Source organism: Bombina bombina, chromosome 2, assembly GCF_027579735.1.
Source record: "Bombina bombina isolate aBomBom1 chromosome 2, aBomBom1.pri, whole genome shotgun sequence".
NCBI lineage: Eukaryota > Metazoa > Chordata > Amphibia > Anura > Bombinatoridae > Bombina > Bombina bombina.
Window position 1 is genome coordinate 488,894,216 of NC_069500.1, and position 23,246 is coordinate 488,917,461.

Genomic DNA, 23,246 nt, shown 5'->3' on the forward strand with positions numbered 1-23,246 from the left:
GGACAAGATCCGCATACCAAAAACCTGTGAGGCCATGCCGGAGCTACCAGCAGAACAAACGAGCATTCCTCAGAATCTTGGAGAGTACTCTTGGAAGAAGAACTAGAGGCAGAAAGATATAAGCAGGATGATACTTCCAAGGAAGTGATAATGCATCCACTGCTTCCGCCCTGAGGATCCCGGGATCTGGACAGATACCTGGGAAGTTTCTTGTTTAGATGAGACGCCATCAGATCTATTTCTGGAAGCTCCCACATTTGAACAATCTGAAGAAATACCTCTGGGTGAAGAGACCATTCGCCCGGATGCAACGTTTGGCGACTGAGATAATCCGCTTCCAATTGTCTATACCTGGGATATGAACCGCAGAGATTAGACAGGAGCTGGATTCCGCCCAAACCAGAATTCGAGATACTTCTTTCATAGCCAGAGGACTGTGAGTCCCTCCTTGATGATTGATGTATGCCACAGTTGTGACATTGTCTGTCTGAAAGCAAATGAACGATTCTCTCTTCAGAAGAGGCCAAAACTGAAGAGCTCTGAAAATTGCAACGGAGCTTCCAAAATATTGATCGGTAATCTCACCTCCTGAGATTCCCAAACTCCTTGTGCCGTCAGAGATCCCCACACAGCCTCCCCAACCTGTGAGACTTTGCATCTGTTGAAATTACAGTCCAGGTCGGAAGCACAAAAGAAGCCCCCTGAATTAAACGATGGTGATCTGTCCCACCACGTTAGAGAGTGTCCGTACAATCGGTTTTAAAGATATTAATTGAGATATCTTTGTGTAATCCTTGCACCATTATTCAGCATACAGAGCTGAAGAGGTCGCATGTGAAAACGGAGCAAAGGGGATCGCGTCCGATGCAGCAGTCATAAGACCTAGAATTTCATGCATAAGTGCTACCGAAGGGAATGATTGTGACTGAAGGTATCGACAAGCTGAAATCAATTTTAGACGTCTCTTGTCTGTTAAAGACAGAGTCATGGACACTGAATCTATCTGGAAACCCAGAAAGGTTACCCTTGTCTGAGGAATCAATGAACTTTTTGGTGATTGATCCCTCAACCTTGATCTTGAAGAAACAACACCAAGTCGATTCGTATTGATCTGGATGAAATCAGGAAATATGCAGAGATGCATCCTGTACAACTCTATTGTGGTACATATAATGCCCTTGCTGTAACAAAAGGCAAGATAGTCTCTTACGTTACCATTTTGAACGTTGGTATCCTTACATAACGATTCAATTTTTTTAGATCCAGAAACTGGTCTGAAGGAATTCTCCTTTCTTTGGTACAATGAAGAGATTTTGAATAAAACCCCATCCCCTGTTCCAGAACTGGAACTGGCATAATTACTCCAGCCAACTCTAGATCTGAAACACAATTCAGAAATGCTTGAGCCTTCTCTACTGGATTTACTGGGACACGGGAAAGAAAAAAATCTCTTTGCAGGAGGTCTCATCTTGAAACCAACTTCTGTACCCATTCTGAAAACAATGTTCTGAATCCAAGATTGTGAACAGAATTGATCCAAATTTCCTTTGAAAAAACGTAACCTGCCCCTACCAGCTGAGCTGGATGAGGGCCGCACCTTCATGTGGACTTAGAAGCAGGCTTTGCCTTTCTAGAATGCTTGGATTTATCCAGACTGGAGATGGTTTCCAAACTGAACTGCTCCCTGAGGATGAAGGATCAGGCTTTTGTTCTTTGTTGAAACGAAAGGAACGAAAACGATTATTAGCCCTGTTTTTACCCTTAGATTTTTTATCCTGTGGTAAAAAAGTTCCTTTCCCACCAGTAACAGTTGAGATAATAGAATCCAACTGAGAACCAAATAATTTGTTACCCTGGAAAGAAATGGAAAGTAGAGTTGATTTAGAAGCCATATCAGCATTCCAAGTTTTAAGCCATAAAGCTCTTCTAGCTAAAATAGCTAGAGACATAAACCTGACATCAACTCTGATAATATCAAAAATGGCATCACAGATAAAATTATTAGCATGCTGAAGAAGAATAATAATATTATGAGAATCATGTCTGTTACTTGTTGCGCTAAAGTCTCCAACCAAAAAGTTGAAGCTGCAGCAACATCAGCCAATGATATAGCAGGTCTAAGAAGATTACCTGAACACAGATAAGCTTTTCTTAGAAAGGATTCAATTTTCCTATCTAAAGGATCCTTAAACGAAGTACCATCTGACGTAGGAATAGTAGTACGTTTAGCAAGGGTAGAAATAGCCCCATCAACTTTAGGGATTTTGTCCCAAAATTCTAATCTGTCAGACGGCACAGGATATAATTGCTTAAAACGTTTAGAAGAAGGAGTAAATGAATTACCCAATTTATCCCATTCTCTGGAAATTACTTCAGAAAACAGAATTTATGTTTACCTGATAAATTACTTTCTCCAACGGTGTGTCCGGTCCACGGCGTCATCCTTACTTGTGGGATATTCTCTTCCCCAACAGGAAATGGCAAAGAGCCCAGCAAAGCTGGTCACATGATCCCTCCTAGGCTCCGCCTACCCCAGTCATTCGACCGACGTTAAGGAGGAATATTTGCATAGGAGAAACCATATGTTACCGTGGTGACTGTAGTTAAAGAAAATAAATTATCAGACCTGATTAAAAAAACCAGGGCGGGCCGTGGACCGGACACACCGTTGGATAAAGTAATTTATCAGTTAAACATAAATTCTGTTTTCTCCAACATAGGTGTGTCCGGTCCACGGCGTCATCTTACTTGTGGGAACCCAATACCAAAGCTTTAGGACAACGGATGATGGGAGGGAGCAAATCAGGTCACCTAAATGGAAGGCACCACGGCTTGCAAAACCTTTCTCCCAAAAATAGCCTCAGAAGAAGCAAAAGTATCAAATTTGTAAAATTTAGAAAAAGTGTGCAGTGAAGACCAAGTCGCTGCCTTACATATCTGATCAACAGAAGCCTCGTTCTTGAAGGCCCATGTGGAAGCCACAGCCTAGTGGAGTGAGCTGTGATTCTTTCAGGAGGCTGCCGTCCGGCAGTCTCATAAGCCAATCGGATAATGCTTTTAATCCAGAAGGAGAGAGAGGTAGAAGTTGCTTTTTGACCTCTCCGTTACCAGAATAAACAACAAACAAAGACAAAGTTTGTCTGAAATCCTTAGTAGCTGCTAAGTAAAATTTGAGAGCACGAACTACATCCAAGTTGTGCAACAAACGTTCCTTCTTGAAACTGGATTAGGACACAAAGAAGGCAACAACTATCTCCTGGTTATGTTTTTGTTAGAAACAACTTTTGGAAGAAAACCAGGTTTAGTACGCAAAACCACCTTATCTGCATGGAACACCAGATAAGGAGAAGAACACTGCAGAGCAGATAATTCTGAAACTCTTCTAGCAGAAGAAATTGCAACATAAACAAAACTTTCCAAGATAATAACTTAATATCAACGGAATGTAAGGTTCAAACGGAACCCCCTGAAGAACTGAAAGAACTAGGTTGAGACTCCAAGGAGGAGTCAAAATTTTGTAAACAGGCTTGATTCTAACCAGAGCCTGAACAAAGGCTAAAACATCTGGCACAGCTGCCAGCTTTTTGTGAAGTAACACAGACAAGGCAGAAATCTGTCCCATCAAGGAACTTGCAGATAATCCTTTTTCCAATCCTTCTCGAAGGAAGGATAGACTCTTAGGAATCTTAACCTTGTCCCAAGGGAATCCTGCAGATTCACACCAACAGATATACCAAATTATGTGGCAATTTTTCTGGTTACAGGCTTTCAGGCCTGAACAAGAGTATTAATAACAGAATCTGAGAACCCTCGCTTTGATAAGATCAAGCGTTCAATCTCCAAGCAGTCAGCTGGAGTGGGTCGAAGCGACCTAGAACAAGAAGGTCTCGTCTCAAAGGTAGCTTCCATGGTGGAGCCGATGACATATTCACCAGATCTGCATACCAAGTCCTGCGTGGCCACGCAGGAGCTATCAAAATCACCGACGCCCTCTTCCTGATTGATCCTGGCTACCAGCCTGGGGATGAGAGGAAACGGCAGGGAACACATAAGCTAGTTTGAAGGTCCAAGGTGCTACTAGTGCATCCACTAGAGCCGCCTTGGGATCCCTGGATCTGTACCCGTAGTAAGGAACTCTGAAGTTCTGACGAGAGGGCCATCAGATCCATGTCTGGAATGCCCCACGGTTGAGTGACTTGGGCAAAGATTTCCGGATGGAGTTCCCACTCCCCCGGATGCAATGTCTGACGAGCTCAGAAAAATCCGCTTCCCAATTTTCCACTCCTGGGATGTGGATAGCAGACAGGTGGCAGGAGTGAGACTCCGCCCATAGAATGATTTTGGTCACTTCTTCCATCGCTAGGGAACTTCCTTGTTCCCCCCTGATGGTTGATGTATGAACTTGGCCCTCGCTAGCTGAGGCCAAGCTTTGAGAGCATTGAATACGCTCTCAGTTCCAGAATATTTATCGGTAGAAGAGATTCTACCCGAGACCAAAGACCCTGAGCTTTCAGGGATCCCCAGACCGCGCCCCAGCCCATCAGACTGGCGTCGGTCGTGACAATGAGCCCACTCTGGTCTGCGGAAGGTCATCCCTTGTGACAGGTTGTCCAGGGACAGCCACCCAACGGAATGAGTCTCTGGTCCTCTGATTTACTTGTATCTTCGGAGACAAGTCTGAATAGGTCCCCATTCCACTGACTGAGCATGAACAGTTGTAATGGTCTTAGATGAATGCGCACAAAAGGAACTATGTCCATTGCCGCTACATCAAACCTATCACTTCCATGCACTGCGCTATGGAAGGAAGAGGAACGGAATGAAGTATCCGACAAGAGTCCTAGAAGGTTTTGTTTTTCTGGCTTCTGTCAGAAAAATCCTCATTTCTAAGGAGTCTATTATAGTTTCCTCCTCGTTGACGGGAGATAGAGGAACTCTTTTTCCACGTTCACTTTCCATCCGTGAGATCTGAGAAAGGGCAGGACAATGTCCGTGTGAGCCTTTACTTGAGGAAGGGACGACGCTCCGAATCAGAAATGGTCGTCCAAGTAAGGGTACTACAGCAATGCCCCTTGGTCTTAGCACCGCCAGAATGGACCCTAGTACCTATGAGAAAATTCCTAGAGCAGTGGCTAATCCGAAAGAAAACGCCACGAACTGGAAATGCTTGTCCAGAATGGCAAACCTTAGGAACCGAGTGATGTTCCTTTGTGATAGGAATATGTAGATACGCATCCTTGAAATCCACCTTGGTCATGAATTGACCTTCCTGGATGGAAGGAAGAAGTGTTCGAATGGTTTCCATCTTGAACGATGGAACCTTGAGAAACTTGTTCAAGATCTTGAGATCTAAGATTGGTCTGAACGTTCCCTCTTTTTTGGGAACTATGAACAGATTGGAGTAGAACCCCATCCCTTGTTCTCCTAATGGAACAGGATGAATCACTCCCATTTTGTAGCAGGTCTTCTACCCAATGTAAGAATGCCTGTCTTCTTATGTGGTCTGACGACAACTGAGACCTGTGGAACCTCCCCTTGGAGGAAGCCCCTTGAACTCCAGAGAATAACCTTGGGAGACTATTTCTAGCGCCCAAGGATCCAGAACATCTACTTGCCCAAGCCTGAGCGAAGAGAGAGAGTCCTGCCCCCCACCAGATCCGGTTCCCGGATCGGGGGCCCGCATTTCATGCTGTCTTGGTAGCAGTGGCAGGGTTTCCTGGCCTGCTTTCCTTTGTTCCAGCCTTGCATAGTCTCCAGGCTGGATTGGGCTTGAGAAGTATTACCTTCCTGCTTAGAGGACGTAGCCCTTGGGGCTGATCCGTTTCTGCGAAAGGGACGAAACTTAGGTTTATTTTTGTCTTGAAAAGACCTATCCTGAGAAGGGCGTGGCCCTTACCCCCAGTGATATCAGAGATAATCTCTTCAAGTCAGGGCCAAAGAGTGTTTTCCCCCCTTGAAAGGAATGTCAAGCAATTTGTTCTTGGAAGACGCATCCGCTGCCCAAGATTTTAACCAAAGCGCTCTGCGCCACAATAGCAAACCCAGAATTTTTTCGCCGCTAACCTAGCCAATTGCAAGGTGCGTCTAGGTGAAAGAATTAGCCATTTAAGAGCACGAATTCTGTCCATAATCTCCTCATAAGAAGAAGAATTACTAACAATCGCCTTCCTAGCTCATCAAACTAGAAACACGCCGGCTGCAGTGACAGGACAATGCATGCAATTGGTTCTAGAAGGGAACCTTGCCGAACAAACACCTTTAGCAGACCTTCTAATTTTTTATCCATAGGATCTGGGAAAGCACAACTATCTTCTATGGGTATAGTGGCGCGCTTGTGTAGAGTAGAAACCGCCCCCCTCGACCTTGGGGGACTGTCTGCCATCAGGTCCTTTCTGGGGTCGACTATAGGAAAACAATTTATAAATATGGGGGGAGGTACTAAAGGTATACCGGCCTGTCCCATTCTTTACTAACAATGTACGCACCCGCTTGGATATAGGAAAAGCTTCGGGGGGGCCCCGGGGCCTCTAAGAACTTTTCCATTTTACATAGTGGTTCTGGAATGACCAGATAATCACAAAACATCCAAATTGGATAACACCTCCTTAAGCAGAGCGCGGAGATGTTCCAACTTAAATTTAAAAGTAATCACATCAGGTTCAGAGCTTGTTGAGAAATGTTTCCTGAATCTGAAATTTCTCCCTCAGACAAAACCTCCCTGGCCCCCTCAGACTGGTGTAGGGCCCTTCAGAAACCATATCATCAGCGTTCTCCATGCTCTACAGAATTTTCTAAAACAGAGCAGTCGCGCTTTCGCTGATGAAGTGGCATATTGGCTAAAATGTTTTTGATAGAATTATCCATTACAGCCGTTAAATGTTGCATAGTAAGGAGTATTGGCGCACTAAAGTTACTAGGGGCCTCCTGTATGGGCAAGACTGGTGTAGACGAAGGAGGGGATGATGCAGTACCATGCTTACTCCCCTCACTTGATGATCATCTTGGGCTATCATTTTTACTAAATTTTTTATGACATAAATACATATAGTTAAATGAGAAGGAACCTTAGGTTTCCCCACAGCTCAGAAACAACAATCTATCTGGTAGTTCAGACATGTTAAACAGGCATAAACTGATAACAAAGCACAAAAAACGTTTTAAAATAAAACCGTTACTGTCACTTTAAATTTTAAACTAAACACACTTTATTACAGCAATTGCGAAAAAGAATGAAGGAATTGTTCAAATTCACCAAAATTTCACCACAGTGGTCTTAAAGCCTTAAAAGTATTCACACCAAATTTGGAAGCTTTAAACCCTTAAAATAACGGAACCGGAGCCGTTTTTATATTTAACCCCTTTACAGTCCCTGGAATTCTGCTTTGCTGAGACCACAACCAAGGCCCAAAGGGGGAATACGATACCAAATGATGCCTTCAGAAAGACTTTTCTATGTATCAGAGCTCCACACCCATGCAGCTGCATCCATGCTGTCCTCAAAAAACAAGTGCGCCATACCGGCGCGAAAATGAGGCTCTGACTATGATTAGGGAAAGCCCCTAAAGAATAAGGTGTCTAAAACAGTGCCTGCCGATATAATCATATCAAAATACCCAGAAGTAAATGATTCCTCAAGGCTAAATATGTGTTAATAAAGGAATCGATTTAGAGCCCAGAAAAAGTCTACAGTCTTAATAAGCCCTTGTGAAGCCCTTATTTACTATCTTAATAAACATGAGGCTTACCGGATCCCATAGGGAAAATGACAGCTTCCACATTACATCGAATGTTAGAATGTGTCATACCTCAAGCAGTAAGAGACTGCACACTGTTCCCCCAACTGAAGTTAATTGCTCTCAACAGTCCTGTGTGGAACAGCCATGGATTTTAGTTACGGTGCTAAAATCATTTTCCTCATACAAACAGAAATCTTCATCTCTTTTCTGTTTCTGAGTAAATAGTACATACCAGCACATTTTTAAAATAACAAACTCTTGATTGAATAATAAAAACTACAGTTAAACACTAAAAAAACTCTAAGACCGCCTCTCGTGGAGATGTTGCCTGTACAAACGGCAAAAGAGAATGACCTGGTGGTAGGGCGGAGCCTAGGAGGGATCATGTGACCAGCTTTGGCTGGGACTGCTTTGCCATTTCCTGTTGAGGGAAGAGAATATCCCGACAAGTTGAGGATGACGCCGTGGACCGGGACACACCTATGTTGGAGAAATAGCATTAGGACAGGAAAAACTTCTGAATAACCACAGGAGATTTAAATACCTTATCTAAACGTTTAGAATTAGTATCAAAAGGACCAGAATCCTCTATTTCTAAAGCAATTAGTACTTCTTTAAGTAAAGAACGAATAAATTCCATTTTAAATAAATATGAAGATTTATCAGCATCAATCTCTGAGACAGAATCCTCTGAACCAGAAGAGTCATCAGAATCAGAATGATGATGTTCATTTAAAAATTCATCTGTAGAGAGATAAGTTTTAAAAGATTTTTTATGTTTACTAGAAGGAGAAATAACAGACATAGCCTTCTTGATGGATTCAGAAACAAAATCTCTTATGTTATCAGGAACATTCTGCACCTTAGATGTTGAAGGAACTGCAACAGGCAATGGTACATTACTAAAGGAAATATTATCTGCATTAACAAGTTTGTCATGACAATTAGTACAAACAACAGCCGGAGGAATAGCTACCAAAAGTTTACAGCAGATACACTTAGCTTTGGTAGTTCCAGCACTAGACAGCGATTTTCCTGAAGTATCTTCTGACTCAGATGCAACGTGAGACATCTTGCAATATGTAAGAGAAAAAACAACATATAAAGCAAAATTGATCAAATTCCTTAAATGACAGTTTCAGGAATGGGAAAAAATGCCAATAAACAAGCTTCTAGTAACCAGAAGCAAAGAAAAAATGAGACTGAAATAATGTGGAGACAAAAGCGACGCCCATATTTTTTAGCGCCAAATAAGACGCCCACATTATTTGGCGCCTAAATGCTTTTTGGCGCCAAAAATGACGCCACATCCGTAACGCCGACATTTTTGGCGCAAAAGGACGTCAAAAAAATGATGCAACTTCCGGCGACACGTATGACGCCGGAAACAGAAAAGATTTTTTGCGCCAAAAAAGTCAGCGCCAAGAATGACGCAATAAAATGAAGCATTTTCAGCCCCCGCGAGCCTAACAGCCCACAGGGAAAAAGAGTCAAATTTTTTAAGGTAAGAAAAAATGATTGATTCAAATGCATTATCCCAAATATGAAACTGACTGTCTGAAAACAAGGAATGTTGAACATCCTGAGTCAAGGCAAATAAATGTTTGAATACATATATTTAGAACTTTATAAATAAAGTGCCCAACCATAGCTTAGAGTGTCACAGAAAATAAGATTTACTTACCCCAGGACACTCATCTACATGTTTGTAGAAAGCCAAACCAGTACTGAAACGAAAATCAGCAGAGGCAATGGTATATAAATAAGAGTATATCGTCGATCTGAAAAGGGAGGTAAGAGATGAATCTCTACGACCGATAACAGAGAACCTATGAAATAGACCCCGTAGAAGGAGATCACTGCATTCAAATAGGCAATACTCTCCTCACATCCCTCTGACATTCACTGCACGCTGAGAGGAAAACCGGGCTCCAACTTGCTGCGGAGTGCATATCAACGTAGAATCTAGCACAAACTTACTTCACCACCTCCATAGGAGGCAAAGTTTGTAAAACTGAATTGTGGGTGTGGTGAGGGGTGTATTTATAGGCATTTTGAGGTTTGGGAAACTTTGCCCCTCCTGGTAGGAATGTATATCCCATACGTCACTAGCTCATGGACTCTTGCTAATTACATGAAAGAAACTTTTATTTAACACATGATTAAAAAGTACAGCTCCAGACTCCCTGACTAGTTTCGTGCTCAGTTGAGCACTTACCGTATTTTTCGCTCCATAAGACGCACTTTTTTCCCTCTCAAAAGTGAGGAGAAATGTATGTGCGTCTTATGGAGCGAATGCAGGCCCTGTGCTTGCATTTTTAGGCTTACTTGTACAGCTGATTAAGATACTGTGAGTATATGATACGTTCTCAGAGGTAGATAATTGTAGCACAATTGAGTAAGCAATGTCACTGCCTTAAAGCGTGTGTAATAATTGCTGAGTTGAGGAAGAGAGGGAGCGGATAACTCACCAATCGGTTCTGAGGAACTGCTGACAGCCAGTTGCTGTGATTCAGAGGAGAGGAGAAGTGCTTCGCTTGCAGCGATCAATGCGTCTGAGGGGGTGTGTAACGGATGCCCAATCAGGTGCGCGGATCTGCTGACAGGCAGAGGAACAGTGCAGAGCTTACACAGACCCGGTGTTCACAGAGCGGAGTAATCCCGCGACGGTCTTGGTTGGTTCTTTTGTGTGGGGAAAGTATACAGAGAGACTACTGTTATAACTCCCTATGAGGGAGGAGGTCCGGTGACCTTACTTGATTTAGTCTGTGCTGTGCGGCTGGTTCAGAGTAGTTAGGAAGACGAGCGGCAAGTCTGTAAAATCCTTGGAAACACCATAAGCTGTAGTAGAGACTGCGAGTTATGCAGAGAGGATTTTCGTTATTCCAGGATAGTAAGAGATTCCTTAGAGTCACTTCCAGGTACTGGATTTGCCAGGAGGTTTAGAAATTAGTTTCCTTTGTGTGGGGAAAGTATACAGAGAGACTACTGTTATAACTCCCTATGAGGGAGGAGGTCTGGTGACCTTACTTGATTTAGTCTGTGCAGCTGGTTCAGAGTAGTTAGGAAGATGAGCGGCAAGTCTGTAAAATCCTTGGAAACACCATAAGTTGTAGTAGAGACTGCGAGTTTATGCAGAGAGGATTTTCGTTATTCCAGGATAGTAAGAGATTCCTTAGAGTCACTTCCAGGTACTGGATTTGCCAGGAGGTTTAGAAATTAGTTTTCCTCCTCTAAAAACTAGGTGCGTCTTATGGTCAGGTGCGTCTTATGGAGCGAAAAATACGGTAATCATAGGGTGAGTTTGGAAGGTGTTAACACCCCCTATTTAAAGGGAAAGACACACCTTAAAGTGAAGACAAAAAACACAATACACTTATAAAAATGACAAATGCATACCTATCTCAATCACAAAGACTTTCTTTCAATATATAAGCACCATAATAGTGAAGAAAAAAGAAGAGAATAATTCGTTTGATTTGAATATATCAGATGATAAATACAAAATAGCAATATTTTGAAGAAATAATTAGTCAATTATTGGATGTATTTAGTCTAGATTTTTTGAGTTTCTAATTTTTCAATTATAGATTTTTAAATTTTAAAATTTTCAAATATACAAACTTCAACATTTTCAAGACATTTAAATTTCCAAATTTCTAGATTTTCAAATCTTTAAATTATTCAGACTATCCACATTTTTAAATCTTTGAATTTTTAATCCTGAATTTTAAATCCTGACTTTTACATTTTAAATTTTCAAACTTCAAAATCTTTTTAAATTTCTAAATTTTCAAGTTATTAAATTCAAAGGGGTAAGGATATTGGTGCTCAACTCTCAATCCACACAAATGGGATTAAGAGAATGGAGCAAAAGTAGAACAAAGGTGGAACAGAGATAGAACAAGAAGCTACTCAACAAAGTAGCTCATGTCCCATTGTCTTTCCCTTTAAATAGGGGGTGTTAACACCTTCCAAACTTACCCTATGATTAAGTGCTCAACTGAAACTAGTCAGGGAGTCTGGAGCTGTACTTTTTAATCATGTGTTAAATAAAAGTTTTTTGCTTTTACCTATTTTTGCTGCCCTGAAGACTCTTTGCTTGAGTGCTGCTGTTTTTTCTATTATGCTGTATATATAGCCCATCCCCTTCCCCTCCACCCTCAGTCATTCGGCCGAAGGTATAGGAAGAGAAAAAGGAAAGGCTAAAAAGGTGCAGAGGTGACTGAAGTTTACAAAAAATATAAATAAAAACTGTCTTAAAAAGAACAGGGTGGGCCGTGGACTCGTCATATCGTAAAAGAAAGTAATTTATCAGGTAAGCATAAATTTAGTTTTCTTTTACAAAGATATGACGAGTCCACGGATTTCATCCTTACTTGTGGGAAACTAATACCAAAGCAATAGGACACGGATGAAAGGGAGGGACAAGACAGGAACCTAAACGGAAGGCACCACTGCTTGAAGAACCTTTCTCCCAAAGATAGCCTCAGAAGAAGCAAAAGTATCAAATTTGGAAAAAGTGTGAAGGGACGACCAAGTCGCAGCCTTACAAATCTGTTCCACAGATGTATCGTTTTTAAAAGCCCATGTAGAAGCCACAGCCCTAGAAGAATGAGCCGTAATTCTTTCAGGAGGCTACTGTCCAGCAGTCTCATATGCCAGGCGGATGATACTTCTCAGCCAAAAAGAAAGAGAGGTAGCCGTAGCTTTCTGACCCCTACGCTTTCCAGAATAAACAATGAATAATGAAGATGATTGATGGAAATCCTTAGTTGCCTGTAAGTAAAACTTTAAGGCACGGACCACGTCCAAGTTATGTAACAGACGCTCCTTCTTAGAAGAAGGATTAGGACACAAAACGAAGGAACAACAATTTCATGATTAATATTCTTATTCGAAACAACCTTAGGAAGGAACCCAGGTTTGGTACGTAAAAACCACCTTATCAGAATGAAATATGAGATAAGGCGAATCACACTGTAATGCTGAAAGCTCAGAAACTCTTCGAGCAGAAGAAATAGCAACCAAAAACAGAACTTTCCAAGACAATAGTTTAATATCTATGGAATGCATAGGTTCAAACGGAACCCCTTGCAGAACTCGAAGAGCTAAACTCAAACTCCAGGGAGGAGTAATAGGTCTAAATACAGGCTTAATTCTAGATAGAGCCTGACAAAAAGACTGAACATCTGATACATTTGCCAAACATTTGAGAAACAGAATTGACAAAGCTGAAATTTGTCCCTTTAAGGAACTTGCTGATAACCCTTTCTCCAATCCTTCTTGGAGAAAAGACAAAATCCTAGGAATCCTAACTTTACTCCATGAGTAACCCTTGGATTCACACCAATAAAGATATTTACGCCATATCTTATGATAGATTTTTCTAGTGACAGGCTTTCTAGCCTGTATCAAAGTATTGATAACTGAACCAGAGAATTCTCGCTTTGATAAAATCAAGAGTTCAATCTCCACGCAGTCAGTTGCAGAGAAATTAGATTTGGATGTTGGAAAGGACCTTGAATGAAAAGGTCCTGTCTCAACGGAAGTTTCCACGGTGGCAGAGAGGACATGTCCACTAGATCCGCATACCAAGTCCTGCGTGGCAACGCAGGCGCTATCAGGATCACTGAAGCTCTCTCCTGTATGATTCGAGCAATCACGTGTGGGAGGAGAGGAAACGACGGAAACACATAAGCTACGCAGAACAACCAAGGTACTGCCAAGGCAAATACCTCCGGGTGAAGTTCCCACTCCCCCGAATGAAAAGTCTGTCGACTTAGAAAATCTGCTTCCCAGTTCTCTACCCCTGGGATGTAGATCGCTGACAGATGACAAGAGTGGGCCTCTGCCCAACTGATTACCTTGGATACTTCTATCATCACTAAGGAACTCCTTGTTCCCTCCTGATGATTGACATATGCCACAGTCGTTATGTTGTTCGACTGGAATCTGATGAATTTGTCCGAAGCCAACTGAGGCCACGCCTGAAGCGCATTGAATATTGCTCTCAGTTCCAGAATATTAATTGGAAGTAGAGACTCCACCTGAGTCCAAACACCCTGAGCCTTCAGGGAGTTCCAAACTGCACCCCAGCCCAGAAGGCTGGCATCTGTTGTCACTATAACCCACGAGGGTCTGCTGAAACAAGTCCCCTGGGACAGATGATCTGGTGACAACCACCAAAGAAGAGAGTTTCTGGTCTCTTGATCCAGAATTATCTTTGGAGATGAATCCGCATAATCCCCATTCCACTGACCGAGAATGCACAGTTGCAGTGGTCTGAGATGAAAGCGAGCAAATGGAACAATGTCCATTGCCGCTACCATTAATCCGATTACCTCCATATACTGAGCCACTGATGGCCGAGGAATGGACAGAAGTGCTCGGCAAGTATTCAAAATCTTTGATTTTCTGACCTCGGTCAGAAATACTTTCATGGCTACCGAGTCTATCAGAGTTCCCAGAAAAGGAACCCTTGTCTGTGGAACAAGTGAACTCTTCTCTATGTTCACCTTCCAGCCGTGGGATCTCAGAAATGACAACACTATGTCCGTGTGAGATTTTGTCAGATGATATGTTGACGCCTGAATCAGAATATCGTCCAGATAAGGTGCCACCGCTATTGCTTGCGGTTTGAGAACGGCCAAAAGAGACCCTAGAACCTTTGTGAAGATTCTGGGTTCTGTGGCCAACCCGAAAGGAAGAGCCATGAACTGATAATGTTTGTCCAAGAAGGCAAACCTTAGAAACCGATGATGATCTTTGTGGATTGGAATATGAAGGTAAGCATCCTTCAAATCCACGGTAGTCATATATTGACCTTTCTGGATCATTGGCAAAATCGTTCGAATTGTCTCCATCTTGAATGATGGAACTCTTAGAAATTTGTTTAGACGCTTGAGGTCAAAAATGGGTCCGAACGTTCCCTCTTTTTTGGGGACCACAAATAGGTTTGAGTAAAACTCCTGTCCCTGTTCCAATTTTGGAACAGGACAGATTACGCCCATAGTAAAAGGGTCTTTTACACAGCGTAAGAACGCCTCTCTCTTTATCTGGTTTGCAGATAATTTTGAAAGATGAAATCTCCCTCTTCAGAGAAAATCCTTGAATTCCAATTGATAATCGTGGGTCACTATTTCTAGTGCCCAGGAATCCTGAACATCACTTGCCCAAGTCTGAGCAAAGAAAGAAAGTCTGCCCCCTACTAGATCCGGTCCCGGATCGGGGGCCACCCCTTCATGCTGCTTTGTGGAAGAAGAAGAAGCGGGGGGTCCTCCTTTAAAGTTCCGAAAGGAACGAAAATTATTATTTTAACCGACCTATCCTGAGGTAGGGCATGGCCCTTACCTCCTGTAATATCAGAAATGATCTCCTTCAATTCTGGCCCAAAAAGGGTCTTACCTTTAAAGGGAATAGCTAAAAGCTTATGTTTTGATGACACATCAGCAGACCAAGATTTGAGCCACAATGCTCTACGTGTTAAAATAGCAAATCCTACATTTTTTGCCGCTAATTTAGCAATTTGAAAAGCAGCATCAGTAATAAAAGAATTAGCTAGCTTAAGAGCCTTAATTCTGTCTAGAATGTCATCTAATGGAGTCTCAACCTTAAGAAACTCTTCTAGAGCCTCAAACCAAAAAACTGCTGCAGTAGTTACTGGAACAATGCAAGCCGTAGGTTGTAAAAGAAATCCCTGATTAACAAATAATTTCCTTTAGTAGACCCTCTAATTTCTTATCCATAGGATCCTTGAAAGCACAACTATCCTCAATAGGTATAGTAGTACACTTAGCTAGGGAAGATATAACTCCCTCTACCTTAGGGACCGCTTGCCATGAGTCCCGAATAGTATCTGATAAGGAAACATTTTCTTAAAATTAGGAGAGGGAGAAAACGGTATACCTGGTCTATCCCATTTTTTACTAATAATTTCAAAAATTCTCTTAGGAACCGGAAAAACATCAGTGTAAGTAGGAACTTCCAAATATTTATCCATTTTACACAATTTGTCTGGAGGAATCACAATAGGATCACAATCATCCAGAGTCGCTAAAACCTCCCTTAGCAACAGGCAGAGGTGATCAAGCTTAAATTTAAATGGCATAGCATCCGAATCTGTCTGAGGCAAAACATTCCCTGAATCAGAAATTTCACGGAAATAGTTAATAAAGCATCAGAGGATTCAGTATTTACATTAATACTTGACCTACTGCGTTTACCCTGCAACACTGGTAATTTAGACAACTCCTCTGTAAGGGTAGTTGACATAACTGCAGCCATCTCCTGCAGAGTAAAGGAATTAGACGCACTAGAAGTACTATGCGTCGCTTGTGTGGGCATAAAAGGTTGTGACACTTGGGGAGAATTGGATGGCATATCCTGATTCTCTTCAGACTGAGAATCATCCCTAGGCACACTTACTTTATTTAAAATATGCTTTTTACATTGTAAAGCCCTTTCAGTACAAAAGTTACACAATGTTAGAGGGGGTTGCACAATAGCTTCTAAACACATAGAACAATGAGAAACCTCAATGTCAGACATGTTGAACAGACTAGTAATACCACAAAAGTCGTTTAAACACTTATTTATAACATAAAATAAACATTAGAAAAAACGTGTAGTGTGCCTTTAAGAAAAGAAAAAGTGAACAATTTTTCCAAAACGCACAAAAAACGTCAAATTATTCCCAAATTTAATTTAATATCGTTGGTTAATCCAAAAATTACTGCCCCCAGAAGCAAGGGCAGAAATAAGGCTTTAGAAGTACTTAAATCAACATGTAGTCAAAAGATAGATAAAAATACACTCTGCACCTCGCCACAGCTCCGCTGTGGCGCCTACCTGCCCCCAGGGTACTCAAATCAAGTTTCCAACCCTTCAGACAAGCTACACAGTCCAGGAGCCACCGAGTTACTGTTTGCTGCTGCTAAGCCTGAAGAAATTGTGCCAAAATAGGCTCCGCCCCTTAAGGTCAAAAGTTGGAGTAGGCCCAAACAACACCGCATGGAAATGCAGTTTTGCACTAAAGTAAAAATACACACACAATATAACCCTCAAGCATAAAACCAATAAGTTTAAAGTGCCAAAAATAAAAAACATAAAACATCGTTTTTTACATTGTCTCCCATGTCACATAATGCCCAAATATCAACTAATGATAAATATAAAATAGCGACTCCAGTAACACCCCTCTTATTAAAATAGGTTTTACTGCTTACCCCATTCCCATACAGGGAAATAATGCCAGCCAGTTCTGATACACCAAGTCTTCTCAGAAAAAAAGGCTGCACATACCTTAATGCTGCTTGTAGCATGAAACCGGTCTCCACACTGAAGATGTCTCATGGTTACCTTCAGAAGTCTTGTGGGAACCAGCGTGGATATTACAACTGCTAAGATCATCAAACCTCAGGGCAGAAATCTTCTTCCATATCCCCCTGAGGAAAACAGAATTTATGCTTACCTGATAAAAATTTTTCTTTTGCAATGTACCGAGTCCATGGATTCATCCTAACTTGTGGGATATTGTCCTTCCTGACAGGAAGTAGCAAAGAGAGCAGCACAGCAGAGCTGTCTATATAGCTCCCCCCTTAACTCCACCCCCCAGTCATTCGACCGAAGGCCAAGGAAGAAAAGGAGAAACTATAAGGTGCAGAGGTGACTGAAGTTTACATAAAAAATACTATCTGTCTTTGCAAGATGTACCGAGTCCACGGATTTATCCTAACTTGTGGGATACCAATACCAAAGCTTTAGGACACAGATGAAGGGAGGGACAAGACAGGAACCTAAACGGAAGGCACCACTGCTTGCAAAACCTTACTCCCAAAAATAGCCTCCGAAGAAGCAAAAGTATAAAATTTGTAAAATTTGGAAAAGGTATGAAGCGAAGACCAAGTCGCAACCTTACAAATCTGTTCAACAGAAGCATCATTTTTAAAAGCCCATGTGGAAGCCACCGCTCTAGTGGAGTGAGCTGTAATTCTTTCAGGAGGCTGCTGTCCAGCAGCCTCATAAGCCAAATGGATAATGCTTTTCAGCCAAAAGGAAAGAGAGGTAGCCGTAGCCTTTTGACCTCTACGCTTTCCAGCATAGACAACAAAAAAAGAAGATGATTGGCGAAAATCTTTGGTTGCCTGCAAATAAAACTTCAAGGCACGAACCACGTCCAAGTTGTGCAACAGACGGTCCTTCTTAGGAGAAGGATTAGGACACAGAGAATAACAACAATTTCCTGATTGATATTCCTGTTAGAAACGACCTTAGGGAGGAACCCTGGTTTGGTACGCAAAACCACCCTATCAGCATGGAAAACAAGATAAGGCGAGTCACATTGTAATGCAGATAGTTCAGAAACTCTTCGAGCTGAAGAGATAGCAACTAAAAACAGAACTTTCCAAGATAGAAGCTTAATATATATGGAATGCATGGGTTCAAACGGAACCCACTGAAGAACTTTAAGAACTAAATTGAGACTCCATGGCGGAGCAACAGGTTTAAACACAGGCTTAATTCTAACTAAAGCCTGACAAAAAGCCCGAATGTCTGGGACATCTGCCAGACGCTTGTGCAACAGAATAGACAAAGCAGATATCTGTCCCTTTAAGGAACTAGCAGACAATCCTTTCTCCAATCCTTCTTGGAGAAAAGACAAAATCCTAGGAATCCTGATCTTACTCCATGAGTAGCCTTTGGATTCACACAAAAAAGATATTTACGCCATATCTTATGATAGATCTTCCTGGTGACAGGCTTTTCGAGCCTGAATCAAGGTATCTATGACCGACTCAGAGAAACCCAGCTTTGATAAAATCAAGCGTTCAATCTCCAAGCAGTCAGCCGCAGAGAAATTAGATTTGGATGCTTGAATGGACCTTGAATCAAAAGGTCCCGTCTCAGTGGCAGAGTCCATGGTTGCAGAGATGACATATCCACCAGGTCTGCATACCAAGTCCTGCGTGGCCACGCAGGCGCTATCACAATCACCAAAGCTCTCTCCTGTTTGATTCTGGCAGTCAGACGTGGAAGGAGAGGGAATGGTGGAAACACATAAGCCAGGTTCAACGACCAGGGTACTGCTAGAGCATCTATCAGTACTGCCTGAGGATCCTTTGACCTGGATCCGTAACAAGGAAGTTTGGCGTTCTGACGAGACGCCATCAGATCCAATTCTGGTGTGCCCCATAGCTGAACCAGTTGAGCAAACACCTCCGGATGGAGCTCCCAATCCCCCAGATGAAAAGTCTGACGACTTAGAAAATCTGCCTCCTATCGGATTATCCTGGAAACTTCTATCATCGCCAAGGAACTCCTTGTTCCCCCCTGATGATTGATATAAGCTACAGTCGTGATGTTGTCTGACTGAAACCTGATAAATCCGGCCGAAGCAAGCTGAGGCCACGCCTGAAGAGCATTGAATATCGCCTTAATTCCAGAATATTTATCGGTAGGAGGGCCTCCTCCTGAGTCCACAAACCCTGTACTTTCAGGGAATTCCAGACTGCACCCCAGCCCAGTAGGCTGGCGTCTGTCGTCACAATAACCCATGCTGGCCTGCGGAAACACATTCCCCTGGACAGGTGATCCTGTGACAACCACCAAAGAAGAGTCTCTGGTCTCTTGATCCAGATTTATCTGAGGAAAGAAATCTGCATAATCCCCATTCCACTGTTTGAGCATGCATAGTTGCAGTGGTCTGAGATGCAAGCGAGCAAACGGAACTATGTCCACTGCCAATACCATAAGTCCGATTGCCTCCATACACTGAGCCACTGACAGCTGAGGAATGGAATGAAGAGCTCGGCAGGTGGTTAAAATCTTTGATTTCCTGACCTCCGTCAGAAAAATTTTCATATCCACCAAATCTATCAGAGTTCCCAGGAATGGAACTCTTGTGAGAGGAATAAGAGAACTCTTTTTCACGTTCACCTTCCACCCATGAGATCTTAGAAAGGCCAACACTAAGTCCGTGTGAGACTTGGCAAGTTGGAAAGTCAACGCTTGAATTAAGATGTCGTCTAGATAAGGCGCCACTGCTATGCCCCTCGGCCTTAGGACCGCCAGAAGGGACCCTAGCACCTTTGTGAAGATTCTTGGTGCCATGGCCAACCGAAGGGAAGAGCCACAAACTGGTAATGCCTGTCCAGAAAGGCAAACCTGAGGAACTGGTGATGATATTTGGGAATAGGAATGTGTAGATACGCATCCTTTAGATCCATGGTAGTCATATATTGACCCTCCTGGATCATTGGTAAAATAGTCCGAATGGTCTCCATCTTGAAGGATGGAACTCTTAGGAATTGGTTTAGGATCTTGAGATCTAGAATTGGTCTGAAGGTTCCCTCTTTTTTGGGAACCACAAACAGATTGGAGTAGAAACCTTGCCCCTGTTCTGTTTTCGGAACTGGGCAGATCACTCCCATGGTAAAAAGGTCTTCTACACAGCGTAAGAACGCCTCTCTTTTTGTCTGGTTTACAGACAATTGAGAAAGATGGAACCTCCCCCTTGGAGTAGAATCTTTGAAATCTAGGAGATACCCCTGGGTTACAATTTCTACGGCCCAGGAGTCCTTAACGTCTCTTGACCAGGCCTGAGCAAAGAGAGAAAGTCTGCCCCCTACTTGATCCGGTCCCGGATCGGGGGCTACCCCTTCATGCTTTCTTAGTGGCAACAGCAGGCTTTTTGGCCTGTTTACCCTTGTTCCAAGCCTGGTTAGGTATCCAGGTTGGCTTGGATTGAGCAAAGTTCCCCTCTTGCTTTGCAGCAGGGGAAGAGGAAGCGGGACCACCCTTGAAGTTTCGAAAGGAACAAAAATTATTTTGTTTGGTCCTTGTCTTATTTGACTTATCTTGAGGGAGGGCATGAACCTTCCCTCCAGTGATGTCTGAAATGATCTCTTTCAGTGCAGGCCGAATAGGGTCTTACCTTTGAAAGGGATGGTCAAAAGCTTAGATTTAGATTACACATCAGCTGACCAGGACTTAAGCCATAACGCTCTTCGCGCTAAAAAGGGCAAAACCTGAATTCTTTGCCACTAACTTAGCAAGATGAAAAGCGGCGTCTGTAATAAAAGAATTAGCCAACTTAAGGGCCTTAATTCTGTCCAAAATATCATCTAGTGGGGTCTCCATCTGAAGAGCCTCTTCTAGAGCCTCAAACCAAAAAGCAGCTGCAGTGGTTACCGGAACAATGCACGCTATAGGTTGAAGAAGAAAACCCTGATGAACAAAAATTTTCTTTAGGAGACCCTCTAATTTTTTATCCATGGGATCAATGAAAGCACAACTGTCTTCAATAGGTATAGTTGTACGCCTAGCCAGAGTAGAAATAGCTCCCTCCACCTTAGGGACCGTCTGCCATGAGTCCTTTATGGTGTCAGAAATGGGGAACATTTTCTTAAAAACAGGAGGGGGAGCGAACGGAATACCTGGTCTATCCCACTCCTTAGTAACAATGTTTGAAATCCTCTAAATATTTGTCCATTTTACACAATTTCTCTGGAACGACAATAGGGTCACAATCATCCACAGTAGCTAAAACCTCCCTGAGCAATAAACGGAGGTGCTCTAGCTTAAATTTAAATGCCGTCATATCTGAATCTGTCTGAGGGAACATCTTTCCTGAATCAGAAATCTCTCCCTCAGACAGCAAATCCCTCATCCCTACCTCAGAACATTGTGAGGGAATATCGGATACGGCTACTTAAGCGTCAGAAGGCTCAGCATTTCTTCTTAACCCAGAGCTACTGCGCTTCCCTTGCAACCCTGGCAGTTTAGATAAAACCTCTGTGAGGGTAGTATTCATAACTGAAGCCATATCTTGCAAGGTGAAAGAATTAGACGCACTAGAAGTACTTGTCGTCGCTTGTGCGGGCGTTAATGGTTGTGACACTTGGGGAGAACTAGATGGCGAAACCTGATTTACTTCTGTCTGAGAATCATTTAATGCCAAATTCTTATAAGTCAAAATATGCTGTTTGCAATTTATAGACATATCAGTACAATTGGGACACATTCTTAGAGGGGGTTCCACAATGGCTTCTAAACAAATTAAACAATGAGTTTCCTCAGTGTCAGACATGTTTAACAGGCTAGTAATGAAGCAAGCAAGCTTGGAAAACACTTTATTTAATGAAAAAAAACACAATTTGCAAAAACGGTACTGTACCTTTAAGAGAAAAAAAGGCATACACAAACTGCAAAACAGGTTAAAATTGCTTCAAAAATTCAGAAATTTTAACAGTGTACCACTAAGCTTTAGAAGGATTGCACCACAAGTAAAAAAGCAATAGACCCCCAAATGAAAAAAACGGATTGATAAGTATCTAAAAATGGTTAAAACCCCCTAAAGCACCTTGCCACAGCTCTGCTGTGGCCCTACCTGCCCTTAGGAAGCGATAATATGGGGTTTAAAGCTTCAGTTAGTCTCTCAGGACCTCAGGAGAAGTTGCTTGCTGCTTGTAAATGTAGGCCCCGCCCACCTCACTCGATGTTGCTGGGGCCTACACAAAACTAACAAACCCTGCCTGAAAGCCATGTGGGTTATAAACAACCCCAAAGAACCCTCAAGCAAATGTCCCATAAAACAGAAAACGTTACTCCCAGAACACACAAACGTTTGTCCCAAATTCACATAACAAACTGAGTGCCCACAAAAAATTAACCCTTTATGCAAGCTAGTAAAAACCTCTGATAACACTAGGATTACTGCTTCCCCTTCCCCTAATGGGGACACTGTCAGCCTTTCTGAGTTAACACAGTCTCTGCAGAAAATATGACTGAACATACCTCATTGCTGTATAGCAAGAAACCGTTCCTCACACTGAAGTTTTCCTGTACTCCTCAGCTTCTGTGGGAACAGCAGAGGACCTTAGTTACAAATGCTAAGATCATCATCCTCCAGGCAGAAATCTTCATCTATGTCCTGCCTGAGAGTAAATAGTACAACACCGGTACCATTTAAAAATAACAAACACTTGATTGAAGATAAAATAAAACTAACAGTTTAACACCTCTTCTCTTTACCCTTCCTGCTTAGAGCCAGCAAAGAGAATGACTGGAGGGTGGAATTAAGGGGGGAGCTATATAGACAGCTCTGCTGTGGTGCTCTCTTTGCTACTTTCTGTCAGGAAGGACAATATCCCACAAGTTAGGATGAATCCGTGGACTCGCTACATCTTGCAAAAGAAAGGTACTTTGCGATGCGGGGGGATGGCGGTTTAGTGGCTAATACATTTTATTATTAGTTGCGATGTGGGGGGATGGCGGAGTTTTGACGTGTCAGGTTTATTTTTGGGAGGCGGGTTAGATTTTAATGGGAACCAGGCATGAAAAAGCTCCTTTTTCCTCTTTTACACCTAGTTGAGCTGGGTGTATTTTTGTTAATGTATAGACAGCCACCGTCAGTGTATTAATGGTTTGCGCTGTCATTGGAACCCTGGTATTATTTATAGATTAGCGGCTTCTGATACTTTCTATGGGACACGAAAATGTTTTCGGCAG

At 42.5% G+C, this 23,246-nt stretch overlaps 1 protein-coding gene across 1 annotated transcript in view; it reads right to left on the reverse strand.

Annotated features, from left to right (window-relative positions):
• Nucleotides 1-23,246, reverse strand: part of LOC128649118 (acyl-CoA dehydrogenase family member 11-like) — a 385,838-nt gene that overhangs the window by 230,021 nt on the left and 132,571 nt on the right. Inside the window, 1 exon segment of the mRNA XM_053702199.1 lies at nt 18,954-18,965. Coding sequence (XP_053558174.1) covers nt 18,954-18,965 — 12 coding nt within the window.